This window comes from Eurosta solidaginis, chromosome 1, assembly GCF_040869045.1.
Source record: "Eurosta solidaginis isolate ZX-2024a chromosome 1, ASM4086904v1, whole genome shotgun sequence".
Lineage (NCBI taxonomy): Eukaryota > Metazoa > Arthropoda > Insecta > Diptera > Tephritidae > Eurosta > Eurosta solidaginis.
In genome coordinates, this window is record NC_090319.1 from 31,430,565 (window position 1) to 31,454,159 (window position 23,595).

Genomic DNA, 23,595 nt, shown 5'->3' on the forward strand with positions numbered 1-23,595 from the left:
GCACTTTGTCGCCAAAGGCGATGGAAACTTTGTCTTTGTGCTTAGTCGGATTCGATAGGGACTTTACGGTGGACCAAAGTTTACCCACACCGGTAGAGAGGTTACAACCTCTTAGGTGCCATTTCGCCCGCTTGTGTTCATCTACAAGCAATCTGATGCGTTGGTTTATATCCCTTATTTGGGGGTCGCCTGGGTCAAGCTGTCTTATAAGGTCACGTTCTCTCGCTAAGTTTGCGGCCTCCGCCGGGAAGTGGGGCCGGATTTCGGGAATTCTCCCGGCGGGAATGAAATTTGCCGAGGCGGATTTAATGACCTTACGGAAGGCACGCTCCCCTTGGCGGGCATCAGTCGGGATAGGGAGGGCAGCCAGGCGGCTGTCTGTTGCAGATTTATATTCTTCCCACTTTCCTTTTTTGAAGTTTATGAAAGTGCGTTTTTCAGTGACGATGAAGTCGGCGTTACGCTCAAGCGAAATAAGTATGGGCAGGTGGTCGGATGCCAATGTTACCATCGGCTGCCAGTTGACGCAGTTTACGGGTTCTGCGCTCACGATTGAGATGTCTGGCGAGCTGTGACAGCTTCCTACCATACGTGTGGGGGCGTCTCCGTTTATTGTGCAGAACGTCGTTTCTTCTATTTGATCCGCCAACATCTCACCCCTACTGTCCGCCCGCAAGTTTGAATGTCATATATCATGATGGGCATTGAAATCGCCTAAGATAATGCGATTGTTGCCAGTGACTAAGGCCCTGATATTAGGGCGGTATCCACTGGGGCAACAGGTGGCAGGAGGGATGTAGATGTTGATGATTTCTAGGTTTGCATCGCCTGACCGGACAGATAGGCCTTGACGTTCTAAGACATTGTCCCTGCGGTCGATGCCAGGATCAAATATACAATATTTCACAGAGTGGTGTATGATAAACGCGAGACCGCCTCCATTTCCGCTCTCGCGGTCTTTCCTGTGGACGTTATACCCAGAGCAGGTCTGCAATGCAGATCTTGCTGTGAGTTTAGTCTCTTGAATCGCAGCAATGCGGATGTTGTGCCGCTTCATGAAATCGACTATCTCCGTAATCTTCCCAGTTAGTCCATTACAGTTTAACTGCAGAATTCTGAAGTGCATAAGGGGAGACGTCGCCACTCTGGGGGTAAGTGACGGGTGACTACGCCTGGGTTGGGGAAGGCCAGGACGCAATTGCTGTTGTGGCCCTAGGACTGGGCGTCCTTGGGCAAGCATTGGGGTACCCGGATAATTTGGGTTTGCGGCCTGGCAAAATGGCGCGATGAAACCCGTCGGGGGGTTGCCGTCGCGGAGACCAGAACATTTAGGGAAGTGGCACCACCCAAGGCAGGAGCTGCATTGGGCGGATGTCGCAAACATATATATTCTGTGCTGGCAAACGGTGCAAACGGAGGTAGGGACTAAGAGTCTGTTTCCCTGACCTACACGATTGCTGCCGGAAAAGAGGGGTGGTGGTCGTACGGAGCTGTAAACCTCGTTTATATCTATTTCGATACCTTTCCTGGAAAATTCATTTCTTTAAACATTGATGTGCCCGGGGACCCAGAAAGATCGACATGGAAATGGCCTTTGCACGTGAGAGAGGCTCGACGCCTTTAAGGCAATCTGACTATCAACAAAGATCATTACATTGATTGTACCGTCCTGGACTATCCTAACTACTCTCTCTATAGCACAAAGTTCCATCTAGGAGCTAGAGGTGCTTAGTACTCTCTCGAAGAGTACCTTAAGTTCCATACCTAGAAGCCAGCAATTGCCGTAATATAGACCATGTAAGACGTTAGGTTAGTTTTGACACCATTTAGTCGTCCTCCTGGCATATCATCTAATATCGTAGGGTGTCCGTATTTGGTTGATTTTCACATGGTGGAGATTAGCAGAATTAAACGAGAAAATAACCAGCAAGGAAGTAGGTCCACCCTTAGTAATAGCTGAAAACAAAATTCAAACTTTTTAATGACCAAAGTACAGAAATAAAGGAAAGAGGACCACTGATTGTTCAATATCAATATAGACTAAGATGAAAGAAAGGAAAGGAGTCTTCTCATGTTCTACCCTTTGCAGAGATCCCTGGTTGTTCGAATATTAGCTGTTCACCTATGAGAAAAACTTCATCAAGACAAGCACAGTAGTTACAGCGCCATATGTGTTCCTCCATGTTAGTCCACTTCTGTTATTCATACATTGAGGTACCTAATTCTGTGGTCACGTATGCCATCACATTATTTGGCTAAAGTTCCAGACTGACTGAATAGACCCGGCCTAAAGTGATGATCTTGCGGAACTTTTTTCTTTGTCCCGGAACCTTGTTAGTAATGAAGGCAGTGTAGGGGCACTTCGGGAGTTATAAAAGCGACCTGTAGTAATAATATTAGCTAGACGCGCAATTTAAATGATTTCTGATAGGTGGTGCAGCGCCAGAGTTGGCCGCCGTACAAGTCAAAGGGCGGTTTGGCATACTGCTGCAGTCGAAGTGTATATTTCATCGCCCATCCCATAAAATAGTTTCCTAGATTTTAGAAGTATATCGAAATGCATTGAGAGCTGATATCCGAACACCCTTTCAAGGTTATTGTGTATTAGAGGACTGCATGAAAGTGCCCGTGCATCCGAAATTAAAACGAACTGATTCCAAAACCGTCCCGTAATAGCTTAAGTGATCTCGAAAATAATATTCATATGATCCTAAAACAGTCATCGGAATAGTCCCATCTTGATCCAAAAGCTTCAAAGTCTAGACCCGAAATATAAACTAAAACTGTCTCAGAATGGCTTCATGTATTCCCGAATGAAACTCTATTTGGTTCGGCATTGATTCCGAAACAGTCCTATTTTCAAATTACCATACTATACGCATTTCATCCTGCATAAAAGGGTGCTCTTGTTTCCTGACTGAGCGGATGTTACAATATTTGGAAAGCATTACCAATGAAATTGTGGAATACACCAATAAAACCTAAATTAATCTTTAAAATTCGTATCTTGTCGGAATCAGAACTAATTTTAGTCTTTCCTTAATTAATCCTTGTATATGTATACGTAAACGAAAAAATAGGAAAAGTGTCATACAAAATGAAAAAAAGATACAACAATTTAAATTTTCGTTATATTTTGTAAGGTTTCTCTACCATCTCCAAGAATCAATTTATACACTGTTGAAATTCTGCGCATAAAAACGCAGCCGTTTGATCATTATGAGCATAAACAGCTGCTGAGGAAAGCAATCTTTCCAAGAAGACGCGCGTCACTCTGGCCCATCTTCGATCTGTATAAACTCTCAGTTAACCAGAATCAAGCGCGACATACCCAATGTAACGTGTACCCACATGACACCAACTATAGTTTCAATTGTAAACTGGAACAAACGGGCCTCCGTGGTGTGATGGTAGCGTGCTCCGCCTATCACGCCGTATGCCCTGGGTTCAACTCCCGGGCAAAGCAACATCAAAAATTTTAGAAATAAGATTTTTCAATTAGAAGAAAATTTTTCTAAGCGGGGTCGCCCCTCGGCAGTGTCTGGCAAGCGCTCCGATTGTATTTCTGCCATGAAAAGCTCTCAGTGAAAACTCATCTGCCTTGCAGATGCCGTTCGGAGTCGGCATAAAACATGTAGGTCCCGTCCGGCCAATTTGTAGGGAAAAATCAAGAGGAGCACGACGCAAATTGGAAGAGAAGCTCGGCCTTAGATCTCTTCGGAGGTTATCGCGCCTTACATTTATTTTTTTTTAAACTGGAACAAACGCCTCTAACACCCATATCTCTTTAGTCCAACCCCTGCAAAAATCGTTGGATCATGTGGTCCACTGGAGTACTTACCATTATACTCCACTGTAATGCAGCAATGGACCAACTCATGTTTCTATACGAACATATTGTAAGCCGATCATTTCTCGCTTTTAACGATTGTAATCACTACACAATGTTTATTGGACTGTGGGTACTCCATGGACTACTCTGATTTAATGCGGAGCTGGAGTATATGGTCCAGTCCTAGGGCATCGCAATGTTAATTGGACCATATCTTTTGTATGAATTGTGGTTAATTTTGGAGCACTCGGTTGGTCATGCATGCATGGAGTTCTCGCGATTTTTGCAGGGACCTTGTTGAAACTGCAAGTTTTCTTGGACAACCGTGAGTCGATATTAATAACAATTTGTGAGTGATCTCACCAATTGGAATGGGCGAAACACTGCCACAAGATTTTGGAGGTGTTATTGATGTTGATGGTCCTATTACGTATATAGATTTCCTACGTTCCAGAACCTTCTGGGTCTAGTTTTTTTATACTCAGCTGAGCAGAGCTCACAGAGTATATTAATTTTGATCGCATAACGGTAATCTGTAATGGCATAAACTAATCGAGATAGATATAGACTTCGATATATCAAAATGATCTGGGCGAAAAAAGAAATTCATTTAGCTATGTCCGTCCGTCCGTCCGTCCGCCCGTAAACACGATAACTTGAGTAAATTTTGAGGTATCTTGATGAAATTTGGTATGTAGGTTCCTGGGCACTCATCTCAGATCGCTATTTAAAATGAACGAAATCGGACTACAACCACACCTACTTTTTCGATAACGAAAATTTTGAAAAACCTAAAAAATGCGATAATTCATTGCCAAAGACGGATAAAGCGATGAAACTTGGTAGGTGGGTTGACCTTATGACGCAGAATATAAAATTAGTAAAATTTTGGACAATGGGCGTGGCACCTCCCACTTTTAAGCGAAGGTAATTTAAAAGTTTTGCAAGCTTTAATTTGGCAGTCGTTGAAGATATCATGATGAAATTTGGCAGGAGCGTTACTCCTATTACTATATGTGTGCTAAATAAAAATTAGCAAAATCGGATGACGAATACGCCCAATTAAAAAAAAAACTTTTTTAAGTCAAACTTTAACAAAAAATTTATAATCTTTACAGTATATAAGTAAATTATGTCAACATTTAACTCCAGTAATGATATGGTGCAACAAAATAAAAAAATAAAAGAAAATTTCAAAATGATAACTTAAGCAAAAATCGATATAACTTTACTAAACTAAGTTCAAGTATTTATCTCAACTCACTTTATCTTGGTATAAAAAATGGCCGAAATCCGTCTATGACCACGCCCACTTTTTCGATATCGAAAATTTCGAAAAATAAAAAAATTCCAAAAAGGGATGAAACATGGTGATTGGATTAGTTTTTTGACGCAAAATCTAACTTTGGAAAAAACTTTGTAAAATGGGTGTGACACCTACCATATTAAGTAGAAGAAAATGAAAAAGTTCTGCAGGACGAAATCAAAAGCCCTTGGAATCTTGGCAGGAATACTGTCATATATAAATAAATTAGCGGTACCCGACATATGATGTTCTGGGTGACCCTGGTCCCCATTTTGGTCGATGTCTCGAAAACGCCTTCACATACACAACTAAGGGCCATTCCATTTTAAAACCCTCATTAATACCTTTAATTTGATACCCATATCGTACAAACACATTCTAGAGTCTCCCAGGTCCACCTTTATGGTGATATCACGAAAAGGCGTCCACCTATAGAACTATGGCCCACTCCCTTTTAAAATACTCTTTAATACCTTCCATTTGATACTCATGTCATACAAACACATTCCAGGGTTACCCTAGCTTCATTTTCCTACATGGTGATTTTCCCTTATTTTGTCTCCAAAGCTCTCAGCTGAGTATGTAATGTTCGGTTACACCAGAACTTAGCCTTCCTTACTTGCTTTTTTTTTTTTCTCCCCTTTAACCCCCATATATTCACCTTTCCATTTCCACTCGCCGCCGCAGACCCCAACAAGGAATGTATACTCATGGTGCTTGCAGCACCCGCACCAGCACCAGTGCCATTATAACGGCTCTCAATAGTAGTCATCACAGATGCAACAATTTCTTCACTACCGCGATCCAATTCATAAATACTATCACCTTCACCGCTTAGCTCTGCACTTAGCGCAGCACGGTCTATATCGAGTTGAGCAAAAAATTCTGCACTATAATCAGCTGTAATACCGCTAGGTAATTTCTCCTTCTCTTTGCGGCGACCACGTATTTTCAACGAACGACGTACCTGGTGATGAAGGAAAATGAAAGGAAAAGGTTGAATGTTAATTTAAGTAATTTTAATTGCATGTCACCTCATCTAAACGCAGCAGCTCCTCAGTGCTCATACTGCCCGATAGTAGACCAGCGTTTTTAGCCTCTTTGCGCAATTTCTTTTCACGTTTACGACGTTCCTTCTCTTCATCACCACCACCGCTACTACTGCCAACACCACTCACCGAGGATACGCCCTTTTTCATGAAATTGAACATCTTATGGTTTTTACTATTTATTTTTGTTGTTGTAGCTATTATTGCTTTTGCTATTTAGAGATAATGTAAGTATGTATTAGCTATTGATATTTGCCATTGATTGCGTGGAATTTAGTTCTGATGCACAATCGGTGATGCGAAAAGATCGACTACGATGAAATCGAGCACGTCGTATATGCAGGCCGGCATGTAAAGGGCAATCAATAGCGTGTCCTTGCAAGCCGTGACGACGACAACGAACTTATACGCCGGCTACACACACGAAGGTGTCAGCTGCTGTGCGTTGTGCTCTTTTCTGTGTTTTATCCTTCTTGTTTCTTGCTTTGTTATTATTTTGTATGGGAGTATGTGGGTGTGTTTGTAGTGGGGGTGGCAAAGGTTAACTCTGTTGATTTCGCTACTTCATTCGCTTGTAGAGCTGCCACCATAAAATGTAGCTTTATTTGTTTGGAGTGGTGCGCGTGTTTCACACTTTAAAGCACCGACTGCAAATAAAAGAGAAAAGTAAACATAAAAACAATGAGCAACAAATGTAAATTAAGGGTGCGGCTAATTAATTATATGTAAGAATGTGCGAAAATTCAGCGAAAATTTTATCACCAACTCTTTTATCACTCAGCCGCTTGGTATCGTATCGTTGGCGCCTTTAAGCAGCAATCTGACGAATTTGACAGTGAAATTACATCTGCGCTGCTGGAATATGCGTCTTAGTCGATTGACTAGCTTTACAAAGGCAAGTGAATAATAACTCAGTAAGACTGCGTTCGGGTGAACGAAGCAATGTATAGCCAGTGGTGAAGGTTGGGTAATAATCAGTTTTCTCAAGGAAGGTGAAAGAATTCGGTTTTTTATTACGTTGCTAGTTGCTGGATTTTTTTTTAATGAAATTGTCGGCCCTGGCAGACGTGGTCTTTCTTGCCAGAAAAGTGGATTTCCCCATTTCAAAAATGTTCCTTCGGCACTCGCTATTACCCTTTCCTTCTAACCTGTAATCCATTCTCCTTCCAGCTTCTGTCCTTCTACCATATTTCCATCGCCCTCTCTCTCCATCTGAAACCCACTATTCCTCCCTATCCCGGTCTCACTCTCACTCCTACACGCACTCTCACGCTTACTTATATTCCCACTCTCTATACCTCTCCCAACCCAACTTTCGCCTACACAGAATCCCAAATATTGGAGTCCTGCTTCAAATAATTGCACATATAGCGAATTTAAACTTTTTCTAAAAGCGGGTGTGGCACCCGTGGAAATGTTGTTCTAGCTAGTCACCTGCCCCCAAATCGAAGAACACGAAACCAAATCAATTACGTGCTTCACGGCACTAGTGTCTTGGATATGCGCTCATTGCGACTTTAAAATATCGACACGTATCACAATTTTGTGGAAACTAAGATATGCACACGCCTCTAGAATGTGTTCACAAAACCAACAGGAGATGACTATTTAATTGGGCTTTTACACCTGCTCACTCAGCAAAATCTTTGTCCATCCATTGCGGATGGCACAGCTTCACAGTGTGCACGGAAAAATGACTAGTGCGATGAAATATGTCGTGGTACCTCTGAAAAAGGGCGTTGCTTATAGCTGCACGAGATGTTATAGCGATTCAAGGTATCTCGTTTTTAGACGCAAAGAGGGAAGACAGGGGGATTCAAGGAGTTCAATTCGCAGCTTCCGCAACACAATTGTCAACCGCACCTACACCAGGGGAATCCTGTTACAAATATAAGTGTATCATACACATATTTAGCAGGCAAGGCTCTGTCGAGCCCAAGTTCCTCATGGAACTAGAGGGTCTGGTCGGAAATGCCCAGAAGATTCAATGTTGTCAAAATAAATCCTTCCCGAAATTGTCAGGCTGGTACCTAAATGGTGCTTGCAAGCGGAACATACCGGATTTGTATACGGCAATGGACCACCAACATCGATAACTAGTTCCAAAACCTTGGGGAAGTGTCTTTATCGCTACAAAAACAACAACAAGGGGGAAGACTCACGCTTATTTCAAAGAAAAAGCGTGAGGCTGAACAGCGTGAGTCCAAGGAGCTCCTAATGTGAGCTGATATAAATAAATAATTCCCGCAAATTACACCAGAAAATCCGGGGAATGACGGGAAGTTTCAAGACTGGGACACATTCTTGCAAGAATGATAATGGTGGCTTTGTAACCGACGTATAAACGAACTACCCGCCGAACTGTTGAGGGCGAAGAGTTGGAGTGTTGGTAAAGAGCATGCATAAACTTCTATGCAAAATATGGGCGGACGAGCGCATCACTTCACATTGGAATATAAATGAAAAAAAAAAACGAGTGTCGAGGCAAGCTGATACCCCAGCGGGTTAGGGGGTTAGAATATACCCGCGGTAGGTATGCCTGTCGTAAGAGGCGATTAAAATACTGGATGCAAGGGGTTTGTGTAAAGCAGCCCTTTCAGATTGCCAGCACAATACATAGCTTCTCCAACCCAATTGTCAACCTCACCAATCCATGGATCTAGGGGGTGGGAGGGCGGTATGACATAGAAGGTCGCATGTGGTCATAACAAATCGTTCCCGAGATGGTCGGGCTTGGCACAGGAACGTACCGTATCTACATCCGGCAAAGGACCATCAACTCGATAACACTCCCCAAAGCCTTCGAGGAGTGTCCTTATCGCTACAACAACAACAAGCAAGCTGATCAAGCCATTATGAGAAGACAGTTCGTTTAGGTTCTGAGAACTTAATCATCATCAGCTACTACGTCGCGATGTGTAGTTCAAAATTAGCTGACCGATTGGATCATTAAATCTAATTCCATATGTACTGTCTAGAAAATACATAGTTCTTTAATGTGAAAGGTAGGTATGATAGGGAGAAAGTTTTACTTCGCAATTACCCCACATCGTCCACTAATTTAATTCTTGTCAGATATTTTAACGAAAGTCCTTCACACAAAACTACTATATACGAATTGGACCACAGTAAAGCTAGACGAGTAAAAATATGACTTGTTCAGGATATAAAAAATAAAAATAAATGTAAGGCGCGATAACCTCCGAAGAGATCTAAGGCCGAGCTTCTCTTCCAATTTGCGTCGTGCTCCTCTTGATTTTCCCTACAAATTGGCCGGACGGGACCTACATGTTTTATGCCGACTCCGAACGGCATCTGCAAGGCAGATGAGTTTTCACTGAGAACTTTTCATGGCAGAAATACACTCGGAGTGCTTGCCAAACACTGCCGAAGGGCGACCCCGCTTAGAAAAATTTTCTTCTAATTGAAAAACCTTATTTCTAAAATTTTGATGTTGCTTTGCTCGGGGTGTGGACCCAGGGCATACGGTGTGGTAGGCGGAGCACGCTACCATCACACCACGGTGGTTGTTCAGGGTATATACTGTGAAAATAGCCCTTTTCCACCAATGGTTACCCGAGAAAACTGATGCGTAGAGCCTGTTAATAGAGTCCTCCGTTAGGTTGCTAGTTTGAAGTGAAGTTGTCCTCAACTTTGCACTGAAACTCTTTTTGATGGGAGCAAGTACTTGCTGCCTGTGCTGTTTGACATGGTTAAGTGCGTAAGCTTAATATAAAGGGCAGGGCTAGGTAGCCTCCGGTGGCCTAGTACTGCTGTAGAGCAACAATTGGCAAACGCGGGGGGCTCCCACCATGCTAACTGTCACGCTAATCTCTTGGTCCAAGCCAGGCACATGAGAACTGAACTGAACGGAGAGTGTCAGCGATTAAATGGAATGCCGAGAAGCTCGCGAGCCTCACGCGTATATCGAAATTCGAGAATCTCGTGACAAGTCGAGTTTTCGTTTTCTCTTGTTTCGAAATCCTCGCTTGTCTTCGAGAAAATCTAAGCTCTACATATACTGCTAATGCAGCAACTAACTGAAGGCCGGGAAAATGGAGAGCTTTGCGAGAATCACGATGTGCTCAGCTGTCGTGTTATATTCAACTTACGGCCGGAAATACCCAAATCTGGCCTACATAATTGTAAGCGGTTAGAAACTCTGATTTGGCAAACACTCCGAGTGTATGTCTGCCATGAAAAGCTTCTCAGTGAAAAGTGATCTGCTTTGCAGATGCCGTTCGGAGTCGGCGTAAAACAGGTAGGCACTGTCCCGGAATTTGTCGGAATAATTAAATGAGCACGACGCAAATTGGAAGATAAGCTTGTCCTAAAATCTCTTCGGAGGTTGTCGCGCCTTGCAATTATTTATATTTTTCTTCACACAGACAGACGCGTCACTGAGCAAAACGATTCGTTAGCGAGTGAGCAAAGAGGAAGCTAAAAGTGTGCCCAAGTCGACGAGTGGGTATAAAATCAAACGTCTGTAGAAAGACAGAAAGCCAATTCGTCACTTGGTGGCAAAGCCGACCGACGGACGACGTAACGAAATTGATACAATTTCACTTTTACATTTTGCGTTTGTAATGCAATTTTCCACATTAAGTCTTCCACAACTGGAATCAATGAATGAATGAGTGAATAAATTAATTACTATTTTTATACCCAGCTGTACTTGTACACAGGGTATTATAACTTTGATTGGATAACGGATGGTTGTACAGGTATAAAGGAAACGAGATAGATATAGACATCCATATATCAAAATCATCAGTATCAAAAAAAATTTGATTGAGCCATGTCCGTCCGTCCGAAAGTAAAAGTAATAAAGTAAAGTGACATATCTTCACCAAATTTGGTACACGAGCTTATCTGGACCCATAATAGATTGGCATTGTAAATGAGCGAAATGGGATGATAACCACGCCCACTTTTTATATATTGTGGCGAATTTTAGCATCACTAATCTGTAGTGAATAAAGGCACAACAACAATAAAGCAAGCTACCACTTTTACACTCGTACATAAACACATGAATTTAATCCATTTACACACGTACATACTAGGCAACGAACACACTTGTGGTCATCAGCCGAAGTAGTGCTCACACATACACACGCATATGACTATGAGAAACGCATAAACTACAAATAAACATGTATATCGCTGGTAACCAAGCAAGAGATTTTAGAAGGCGAAACGTCTAGACTTTAGTAGAAATATGCGAATGAAGCAACGGAGAGTATAAAAACAGCGCAAGCTGAGTGGTCAGTAATCAGTTTGATTTAAACACGCTATTGGTTGTGAAGTATATGTGTTATTGTGAAGTACCTCAAAGTAGTCTAATAAAGACCACTTTGCATTATTGAATATTGGAGTTATTTATTCAACAGTTTAGCGATTCGAACGTTAGCAGAAGGTGTGGAATAAGCGGAATTTCTCAAAATTCGTTACAATATATAAGATTTTGGAAAACTCAAAAACCTGATTATTTAGCAAATAATACACCAAGAATGTTGAAATTTGATGTGTGGCCTGATATTGAGACTCTTGATACAAATTTAAAAAAAAAACTTTAAAATGGTCGTGGCACCGCCTGCTTGTGATAAAATCAATTTTACAAATATTATTAATCATAAATCAAATATCGTTAAACTTATCGTAACAAAATTCGGCAGAGAGGTTGCCTTTACTATCAGGAATCCTTTGATTTTTAAAAGGGTCGTGGACGAATAAAACAAGCTATATCTTTGCAAAAAGAGCTTTATATCAATGGTATTCATTTCCCAAGTGGATTTATAATGTTCGGTTTCACCCGAACTTAAGACTTCCTTACTTGTTGTTACTTTTTTTCTTATAATTTTAAGTCAGTCTTCCCGCACTGTGAATTGTTTCTCTGCATTGGCTTGACTTTTGCCTCGCCGACTATTCATGGCATGCCAACGAAGAATACGACAAACTAATTCGATTTGCAATTTTTCCGGCAAGCGAAAACATGAAGAAAAATTCAACAAACAAAAAGAAAAAAAAAACGAGGAAACCCCGAAACGTTCAACAGCAAGAACAACTGCAACTTAAGCGGACAGAGGGGAGACGGAGAATGAGGCGAAATGGTATCAAGCAAGATTTAGTATATGAGCTAGACTTGACCGCCCACTAAAATACACTAATATATGAAACAACAACACTAAAAAAACTATACAAGCAAGAAAAATCTGCGCAATCAGAGGACAACTAACAATGGCTGGAAAATCAACTGGCATGCAAACACGCAAATATTTTGGTTGTATTCATATACATATGTATGTATAAGTATATGAGGTGGAGTAAAAAGCCACCTCACTACCTTTTCCTAAGAGTGGTAGCGACCTAACGAATCGTGAATGCAAACGCTTGGCAAGAGCCCGTAGGACAATGGAAACAGGTAGACATGAAATTTTTGCGAGCCATTCGCGATTCCGAAACCGGATTGAAAAGGCAAAGGTCTACAATAAGCGTAAGGATGAGGAGAAAACCCTTAGTCCCGGGATCTGAGGCAATCTAGCCGCGATTACGCCTTTTCCATGGCTCTCATTTGGAGGTTTCGGGACTGCGCGTGTATTCGTGGTTTATTACTGGACTAGGACTATGAGAGGGAAAAATAGGAAGTCCCACTGTAAAAGTTCAAGAGGTTTTTAGGCGAGTATGCGTAGCAATATAAAGAGGTGAGTTCATTAATTTGTCAAAACACTTCAGTCTATGTCACCCCAGCGGTTTAGGGAGCTTAGAACATACCCACGGCAGGTATGCCGGTCATAAGAGGCGACTAAAATACCAAATTGATTTAAGTGGTTGTCTAGTGCAACCCTTTCAAGGTGTTGCCAGCCCAAAATATAGCTTCTCCAACCTAACGTACCCGAGACGAATCCTGCTACTTTTACTGCCAAAGCTCTGGCGACCCCAAGTTTCTCATGTATCTAGGGGGTGGGAGGAAATCCTTGAAGGTTCCATGTGGTCCTACTAAATCGTTCCCGAGATCGTCGGGCTGGTGCCTTAATGGTGCTTGTTACCGGAACGTACCGGACCTGCATCCGGCAAAGGACCATCATCATTGATAACACTCCCCGAGGCCTTTCCTTACCGCTACAACAACAAGAACACTTAGGTTGCTGTAAGCTAGGCGCTTGTGTTTAAATGACATGAACGTAAAGTTAGAGAAACACCTTCGGCGAATAAAAAATTAAAAAATTATTTTGTCGCAAATTATTTGCTAATTAATTTCGAGGAGAAAGAATTTGACGCGCTTTTCTAAGTATTTTTTTTTTGCGCTTTGTGAACTTGGAGAAGCACTTAAAATAGCGTGACAAATTTCTTCTCTTCGGAATTAATTAGCACATAATTTGACACTAGAACCGACGATTTCATTTTTTAATCCACCGATGGTCTTCGCTAACTTCAAGTTCATTCAAATTACTTAAGCTAATTATGCGTTACATCGACATCATTATTGTTAACATCTATTCTGATAGCCAAGCGGCTATCAAGGCCTTGAGCTCAACTACAGTGCGATCGAGGGTGGTCTAGGAGTGCCTGATCTCGCTTGCGATTGCATCGAATTATTTTACAATTAAGATTATCTGGGTCCCGGGCCATAGTGATATCCCGGGTAACTGTCAAGCGGATCTTATAACCCGAATGGGTACAACTGAACCGGATGAAGATGGCTGTAGCGATTTCGGGATTCCGCTGGCCACCTGTGGATTGCTCCTCCATAGCTGGGCCTCGAGTCAGCTCAGCAAACATTGGGCGGACATCACGTCTTGCAGAGTAGCAAGATCTTTCTGGCCGAAAGTGGATGGCAGGAAGTATGCTGAATTAATTGGGTTCACTAAGGCTCCACTATCAATGGTCATTGGAGTATTGACAGGGCATCCATGCGGTAGATCTCAATATACTGGAAACTCCATCCTGCTGCAGCTGTATGGAGGATGATGAGGTGGAATCACCAAATCACTTTATGCTTGATAGCCCAGCTTTTGCCAGAACTAGGCGAAAGTACTTCGGTTGCGACTCACTGGGATCTCCCGAGGATTTATCCAAACTTGAGATCGGTATCATTCGGGGCTTTATCGTTTCTACCCAACGATTCTCTAAGTAGCTAGATCTAAGTCACCGTTATTTTTGGTGTATGTGGTATCACAACGGACCTTCGTGTTGTCCAAGTGAGCTATCCTTATCAGGGTAGCTACCACCTAACCTAACCTAATTATGCGCATTTTGCTTTTGAATATTGTTTCAAAAAATCATCTTGTAATTCACAAACGGTTTAAAAAATTATCAAGACATAGCTGAATTGCTTCTATCATTCAAAATAGAGAACTGTAGACTCATGACGGGTATTCTGACTGAACACTACCTTCTGGCGTCACATGCCTTTAAATTAGGCTTGGTCAGTGATGGCAGATGTAGGAAGTGCGGGTTGGAGAAGGAAACGATCGAGCACGTTCTTTGCTCGTGCCCTACGCTTGCCAGGCTAAGACTCCAGTTATTAGGAGTGATACAGCTGTCAGATCTAGAAACAGCAAGTGGCATTGGTCCTAGAAAGCTACTAGTATTTGCCAAGAGGACGGAGTTATTTTATAATATAGTTGCTGGTTTTTGATAGGGTTTTTCAGTTTGGTCGTTAAATAAACTTATAGTCTAATGTGAGGTCCTCATACCGGCCGTTCAACCTAACCTAAACTAACCTAGCTGAGAGCTATTATCCAAAATTGGGGTTTTTTCACAGCAAAATGGGATGGTTCAAATTGGAACATACATAGTTCACAAAGTAATGGCAATCTAGATGAAATAGAGGCTAACACTTGGCACGTGGTTTAGAGCCAATGACCAATGTAAATAGCAGTAAAAACGGCTGTCATGATTGTACAGTTCTTTTTTTTTTTTAAAGAATAGGAAAAAATCTGTTAATATAATAATAATATAGACTTTGCACATCCGTGCTGGTTCCATTCATCATCTGCCTTTGTGTCACCGATGCCAATAATTTCCCGTAGTGATTTCAAGGCATATTGTTTTATAGGACTCACTCATTAAACATCTTAATATTTTGTTTTTACTCAAGAGATACTTTGTATTTCTCAGATCTTTCAAGCAAAGCTTTACAAATAAATATGCATCTACATTTTTGAAGTTCGCAACGAAAGACTTTTCGCTCCACCTTCGCAATGCAAAGTTGAATATAGACATATCACGGTGCAAGTCGATTAAATGGGGCGCTCAGTCGGTGGTTTAGTGGTTAGATATGTTTCTCCCCCGTTCGCACGACTACTATCACAATGAAACAACCCTCAAGCAGCAGCACCACCAGCAAAAGTCAATCCGCTTAAAACAGACGCCAGCTATTGCTAACCAGGCAAAAGTTATGAAAATGAGAAAAGAAAGGTAATAACAAAATGTACACAAACGTTGAGAAAAATACTAAAGCATAATAACATCAAAGCTAACATGTGGAATATGAGGTGATTAAGTGGGAAGCATGCATAGACTTGGCGCACGGGATAAAAATCCAAGGCTTCCTATATACGAGTCGTAGGTAGTGTTTTAAAAAAGGTGTTTAAATTTAATAGAAACTTAAGCCCTATAAATGATGATATGGCTGGAGAAGAGCGAGAACACCTAAGAAAGAGGAGGGCCCCTAATTAAGTAGGTTCGTTTGTCCACCGTTTTTCCATGTTTGTCCAGGAAAAATTTTTGTTTTCCACCTTTTGTTAAAAAGTTATTTCAAAACAAGTAAGGAAGGCTAAGTTCGGGTGTAACCGAACATTACATACTCAGCTGAGAGCTATGGAGACAAAATAAGGGAAAATCACCATGTAGGAAAATGAACCTAGGGTAACCCTGGAATGTGTTTGTATGCCATGTGTATCAAATGGAAGGTATTAAAGAGTATTTTAAGAGGGAGTGGGCCATAGTTCTACAGGTGGACGCCTTTTCGTGATATCGCCATAAAGGTGGACGAGGGCTGACTCTATAATGTGTTTGTACGATATGGGTATCAACTTAAAGGTATTAATGAGGGTTTTAAAAGGGAGTGGTGGTAGTTGTATAAAGTGAGTTCAGATAAATACGTAAACTGAGTTTAGTAAAGATATATCAATTTTTGCTCAAGTTATCGTGTTAACGGCCGAGCGGAAGGACAGACGGTCCACTGTGTATAAAAACTGGGCGTGGCTTCAACCGATTTCGCCCTTTTTCACAGAAAACAGTTATCGTCCTAGAACCTAAGCCCCTACCAAATTTCACAAGGATTGGTAAATTTTTGTTCGACTTATGGCATTAAAAGTGTCTTAGGCAAATTAAATGAAAAAGGGCGGAGCCACGCCCATTTTGAAATTTTCTTTTATTTTTGTATTTTGTTGCACCATAGCATTACTGGTGTTGAATGTTGACATAATTTACTTATATACTGTTGAATGTTGACATAATTTACTTATGTACGAGTTTCTACGACAACTTACTATCTAGTATAATTCCTAGATATTTTGTGCTTAACTTTTCGTGTAGAACTACCCCTCCAAGCTTAGGCTTAGTCCAATTGAGGACCTTATATTTCCTAGTAAATAATACTAGAACGTTTTTTTCTGCGTTGGTGGACTGCTGATGTCCAGGCATATATATACAGAAGTGCCGCTTATAATGACTCAAACGTCAACCGCCTAAGCATTTGGTTGATGACCAGCGTCCACGGCATTGGTGATAATAGCCCAGCCTGTGGAATTCCTATTGTTACGAATATTAGCAAAACTAAGGGGTGCTGCTATCTCTAGGCCGATGTTAAGCAGTGACGTGAATTCACATCAATAATTCAATCATTATGTATCTACTTAAACGAAACAATAATTGCGTCTACACATATGTACCATGTACATATACGAGCAGCGGAGAGTCAATGCACAAACACATGCATATATCTGAGATACTCCTGAAAGTATGCAATGAGAGATGCTATAAAATCGTGCAATTGTAGTTACAGCTGAGAAGTTTGAGATCTGATGGCAACTAGTAGATTCTGGAAGCGCCTAGAAGATGCGAACGTTGAAATCAGAGAGTATAAAAGGCAGCAAATGTAGAGGCGCTGGAATTCAGTTTGATTTGAGCTATCAAGCAGTTTCGATTAAGACGCTATCTAGCGAGCCATAGCAGTATTATTTTCAAAGCCAGTTTCAGTTAAGCTATCAGTTTGGTTATTAAGCCAGCTAGTTGCAAAGTATAAGTGTTATTGTGAAGTACTTTAATAAAGGCCATTTTTCCATTATTCAATATTGGAGTTATTTATTCAACAGTTTAGTGATACGAACTTAGCAAAAGGGGCAAATAAGAGGATTTGCAAGTAAATTCGTTACACTATGCTTACAATTTTGTGTGTGCTCGCATAGACCTCATTGCGTCGTTATCCTTCTGCAGCTTAACATGGAGCCCATGCAATTCGTTAAGACCGTATGTACTTCAATCGAGTTGAGACTGACGATGATTGCTCGTTTCGCGACATTGTTGAGTGCCCTGGCAATGTCCAGAAAACCATATTACAGGCCTTTCTCTATATTCATGACCACCCTGTATTCAACGCAGTATCAACTGACTTGCCTTAGGTGTAAGCATGCCGTGCTGCAAAGGATGGTGCTTCATGAGAAGCTAACTCTAAGCTAAAAAGATAACCTGCCGCTCTGCTAGTTGGCCTAAAGAGAAACATTCAACATGACGGAGATGACGACGAAACGGAGAGAAACCTAAATAGATACAAAGACTTTTATTATAAAAATAACACCGCCCTCTTGAAAAATACTAGAAGGTTGTTGCTGCGAGATCCGAAAACTCCGACAATGTGTGAATGGTTTACTTGTCATCTTATGTCATCGCTGTCACTTACTAGTAGCACCTTGCTTAATTTCCTTGAAACAGTGATGCACCTTAACGTTATGCTAATCGTTTATCAAAAAATGTCCACCGTTTCCGTTTAAACACTTCGAAATATTATCGATAAAGAAATTATCAAGATAAATTGTATCTCGTTTTTAACCGAAACGAAAAGCTTTCGTTAACGTTAAAAACGTGTTACTTTATGTTTGAATTGTGCTGGCAATGCTATAGCCATGGTGAAGCCGTAAGGTGGTAACAGCGAGCGGACATACACACAAACTCCATGTAATTTGTTTAGGTAATTCGTTGGTGGTAATGTCAAAAATACTCTGAGAAATGTTCGTACTGTCAAAATTCATGAGAAAAGTAGCAATCAGCTTGGCTAATGCTTTCACCTTTAATGACTCCGCCATCAATCAGCTTTGCCAGCATAGTTTGAAATTAATAATCAACATAAACGATTAGATTTCGTTTTTATATGGCAGAAAACGAAACAAAATCATTTCGTTAATTTGACGTTCTTAACGTTAATAAACGAAACGAAGTCATCGTTACGATAATTAACGTTAATACACGAAACAAAGTCATTTCGTTTCGTTTATTAACGTTAATTATCGTAACGAAATGATATCGGTTCGTTGGTTAAGCATGCCTGCCTTGAAATAAACATTATATTACTTCCATTTACCGCAGACCGCTGACATCAAATTGTTGACTAACTGGCGGCAGAATCGGTGATGGTAGTGAAATGCGGAGTGAATGCATGAATAACAGTGAATGCAATAAACAGCTGATATATGCCACCTGTAATAACATTATGTCTTATTCGACAGCCCCACTGACAGAATGACTGACAGAATTGTTGCGTGAACAATGTTAATTGCTGTGTTTAATTCCATACAATTTGTGGCGCTAAAAAATTCACGCAAACATCTGTGAATGTGATAATCAGTTGGCGCTTTTATCGTGACAAGTTTAGCACTGAAGGGAGAAGCAAGCGCAATTAAATGCCATTTAGTACTTTATTAAAGCAAAATTATGAATGGGGTGTCAAATGCATATATAAAGGGTGGATAATCGAATGGTTATTTTACCGGTAAGAAAATTGTTAAACGTCTGGATAGATTAGGTCTCTTAAGCTAACCCAAACTTTCCAGCCCAATCAAAAAACGAGACCGTACTAAATTGTACAATATTTAATGCTAATTAAATGTGGGTTAATTAAATTTATTACGCTTGTTTTTTTTTAAATATCGAGGGTTGAGCTAGTGTTCGGCAGTGGCATAAGAACACAAATATATTAAAAACAACAGTTTATATGCGCTTCTAAAATTTGTAGCAAGAATGCTATTGATTAATACAATATAATTTGACAATATCTCCCTCTTACTTATTCGTGCTTCTCTTCCTCCGTTCGGTTTTAAAAGAACCCGAAACGGCCAATTTTACAAAGAATCGAATTATACAATATTCACAGTGGTATAAGAATTCAAGTTACAATAAAATAAGAGTTACCATACGAAAAAAAGGAACTTAAGTTTTGTTTGGCTCAGTTGGGTCCGTAACATTCCGCCCCCCCCCCCCCCCCCCCCCGCGAATCGAAGAAGCATCAGTGATTTGAGGTTCACTCTTTACGCCCAGTACCGCTAGCTTTGAGGCAGGTCTGCGTAGATTCCCACCTTTTGTTTTAACCAGCGCCGTTCTAACTTGACCATCAGGAGCAGGATACACCTCCAGAACTATTCCACGTTTCCATTCGCTTTCCTTGTCGTCGCAAATAATAACCACGTTACCGACCTCTAGCGGCTTAACTAGTTGTTGCCACTTGGTGCGCCTAGCTAGAGTTGGCAAATATTCCAACATCCACCTGCGCCAGAATGTTTGTTTCAACCGCTGCACAATTTGCCATTGTGTTTGAAGACACACAGGTTTTGAGAAATCAGATGTTTGAATGTAGTTTGGGCAACCTAGGGCCCGTATTACGTGTTACGATCAGTGACTGAAAATCATTTTAACTCAAGCGATAACTATGCAACTGTCAAGCTTTTTCTAAAAATTATAATACGTTATGGATTTAACGTGTACTATTTGTCGCTAGTTAAAATATGCCATTAATTCGATCCCCAATTTCAGAGCTATTATGATTTAAAAAATTAGGTTCGATCACGGATCGTAACACGTAATGCGCGTAAGCAAGCTCGCTGGCATCGACAAATAAATGCAGCTGAATATCGGTTGAGGGATCCCCAAAATTTAAATGATAACATCTGGGTATATTAAATGCTGTACCTGTACCAATGATATCAGGTTTCGTTAATTTCATTCGGTATGGGATCATGCCAGTCAAATGCAGCAAAATTTTTGGTACTAACGTTATGTTAGATAAAACCCCATACGGATCAAAGTTAGATATTGTGAGGCCCAACAGTTCCCCTTTAGTCGGACGCTTAAAAGTGAATGCATCGCTATTTGCATGCCAGTGCATGCCTAGCACTTTCTCGCAATTTGATTCACGACTACACATAAATTTCCTAGTATTAGTGTATTCCCCCGGCTTCGACTTTTTATAATTTGCTCGCAGAAGTTCGTTTGAGTTTGACAAAAGGCCTCGAAGTTCCAGCCAGCTTTTTGGTGAATGTCAGTTACCTGCTCTGTAACGCATATAGCTTCGTTTACACTAGAAAAACTGTCCACATAGTCGTCTACATAGTGGCGATCAACAATCGCTTCTACAGCACGCGGATACTCTTCTTTCTCTTCTTTAAATCTACTCGCATTCAGGTTTTTTACGTACTGGGCCGATCATGGAGAACAAGCGGAGCCGAAAATCATTGTAACCATAACGTACACATCAGGCTGTCTCGCATGATCACCCTCTCGCCAAAGGAATCGCTGAAAATTTTGATCTGGCTTCCGTATATTCACGCGGTGGAACATTTCGCGAATATCTCCACAAACGGCAATCTTGCCTTCGCGAAATTTAAAAAGAATGGACTGCAATGACTTTGGCTGATAAGAATCGGGCCTTTTCACGAGAACTGAATTTAGCGAAACTGCATTTATTTTTGCAGCAGCATGGATAACGAGTCTAGTTTTCTTAATTTTATTCACGTTGTACACAGCGAAATGCGGTAAATACCATGTTCACTGATCCACATGACCGGCTTCAGTTGAACTCAACTTTCTAGCATAACCCTTATCTACATATTCGTTTATCTTTTCCATTTGGCTAACTTTCATCAAGCATCATTTTTCTTTCCACTATTTGGAGACGTTTTAATCTTAATCTTAATATATTAAAAACACGTGTCACAACATTTTCGGGCGCGATGAACTCCTAAACTACTGAACCGATTTTGAATTTGTTTTGGACCCTGTGTGTAGTTTGATCTAACTTGAGAGATAGGATAGGTTATATCTCAGTTTATAGTCGCAATATTATTTTATTGCAAATTTTTTTATTTGTTTATACGTAATAATAAAATGTTACGTATACGCAGTGGCACTCATATTTTCAGGTGGTGCGGATATACATCCGTGTAATTGCTTGGTGTTTAATTAAACAACCTGCTTATCAATAAAAAATATTATAGCGAATGATATCAAGTATAGCACATCACCAGGCTCGCCGAGAGGGTGGGGGAGGGGGTTTCTGAGGAGGCCTGCGATTTAGAGGTACTATGACATTTTTTTTAATTCAGGAGTCTTTAGTTGTGTAGAGGGTAATTTTCATACCCCTGGGTGACTAGGGTCCCGAGATATAGGCCAAAACGTGGGTAAGTGAATGCCTAGATAGTGTTTATACAATATGGATATCAAATGAAAGCTGTTGATGATTGCTTTAATACAGAGTAATATATTATCCATAGACGGACTGGTACTGGGTTTAGGACTAGGACTGTGACTGAGACTCGGAGTGGGACTGGGACTGGAATAAAATACATACCACCCTCTGGGACAGGTAATAAGGGATGCAGAAGAATGAGAAGGAATTGAGAGAAGAGAAAAGAGAGAAGGATATTGAGAAAGAGATAGAATGAGACGAAGATGGAGATAGATGAAGCGAAAAAGACGGAGGGAGGAGTGAATAAAAGGATTAGGAAAAATTGAGGAGGGCAGAGTCAGACGGAAAAGCTTATTAAAATGTATGCAGATAGGCCAAATTTAGGGCAGGACAACGTCTGCCGGGTCTTCTAGTTCCATATTGTAATTTTCAGGAAGCGACACGTCATCATCTTTTCACAAAAGTCCGGTCTCATACCTACCATCTATTAACTTGGTTGTTTCTTCAATTATTTTTTCGGCCCTAACATCACTAGCAGATTTTATTTCAGGCAAAGCATTTTATTTGTTTGGTAATTCTCAAACATAAGGAAATCAGATATTTGTTTTTGTAGCTTACACATATCATTTTCTTCGATATGCACATGACAAATGGTAGTGTTGTCCTCCCTATTCTCATTGGAACCAAAAAGTGTACATCCTAGCTTTGTCTCGTGAGCCGTATATCCTTCAGCAAATTTTACAACACACAGGGGTCTAACTAAATTGGTATGTGACACACCTATTAAAATATGTGGTACAGCGTTTTTATAGCTCTCAATAGGAATATTGCTTAAATCTTCATAGTTTGCTTAAACTCTTCGGCACATAAACTCTGTGGGGGTAGAAGTAGTTGCTCTATTGTACGTACATCTTTCATGTGGAATCGCGTTTACTCGTGTGCGCTAGAAATTTCAACTTCCACTCGCTTTGATACTTCTGTTGTCGTTTGGTTATCGAACCACTTTAAGTGCAACAAATTACTTGCACCTCTCAAACCTATACGATTGGCTATGTGTTCCTCTAAGAGTATAACCTTCGACCCATCGTCTATAAAAGCAATTACTTCAAGCTGCCTTTTGGGCCATGCAGTTTTGCCGGCAACAATTTAAGCAAAGTACCACATTCATTGCCTTTTTGCAAGTTTTCTTTGTTTATTTTGAGATTATTGTTTTGATGATTGCTCTTTTGACATTCGCTAACAGTTGCCACAGCTGATTCTCTCTGAGCGGAGTTGCCAGCATGTAGGGTTGCTGTTGTGTGGTTATGGAGTAATTTATGGTGATATTTACGGCAAGCTGATACACCACATTCACGCCGGCGCACAGTATTTCGTGTAGAGCAAGCTAGCTGGACAAAATTATTTTATGAGATTTTCCGTTTCATATGCAGTCATTTATTACAACTACGTCATTTTTTCAGCCATATGTTCTTTTTTTTTATTTTTTTCCAAAATTTTACTTCATATGCATACATTTGCTTATTTCATATACAGTAACTCATGTGAATAAGTGACATAGATCCAAAAAAATTTAAAGGACTTAAGAATATTACTTTATTGTACTTAAATTGAATGGACTACAAATCTCAATACTCTAAAAAATTCTAAAAATTCGGGAAAAAAATTAAAATTTTTTATGAAAATTCGTCGAATTTTTCAAACATTTTTTAAATATAATTTAGTTTTT

The 23,595-nt window shown here is 40.6% G+C and overlaps 1 protein-coding gene across 4 annotated transcripts in view; it reads right to left on the reverse strand.

Annotated features, from left to right (window-relative positions):
* Mhcl (Myosin heavy chain-like) overlaps window positions 1-23,595 on the reverse strand; it is a 373,469-nt gene that overhangs the window by 291,737 nt on the left and 58,137 nt on the right. For all 4 annotated transcript variants that reach the window (XM_067784376.1, XM_067784369.1, XM_067784360.1 and 1 more), the window contains exons 2-3: window positions 6,173-6,834; window positions 5,800-6,105 (exon numbers count right to left, since the gene is read on the reverse strand). In XM_067784376.1, the coding sequence (XP_067640477.1) occupies window positions 5,800-6,105; window positions 6,173-6,349 (483 nt within the window). In that variant the 5' untranslated portion in view covers window positions 6,350-6,834. The remainder of the gene's footprint in view (window positions 1-5,799; window positions 6,106-6,172; window positions 6,835-23,595) is intronic.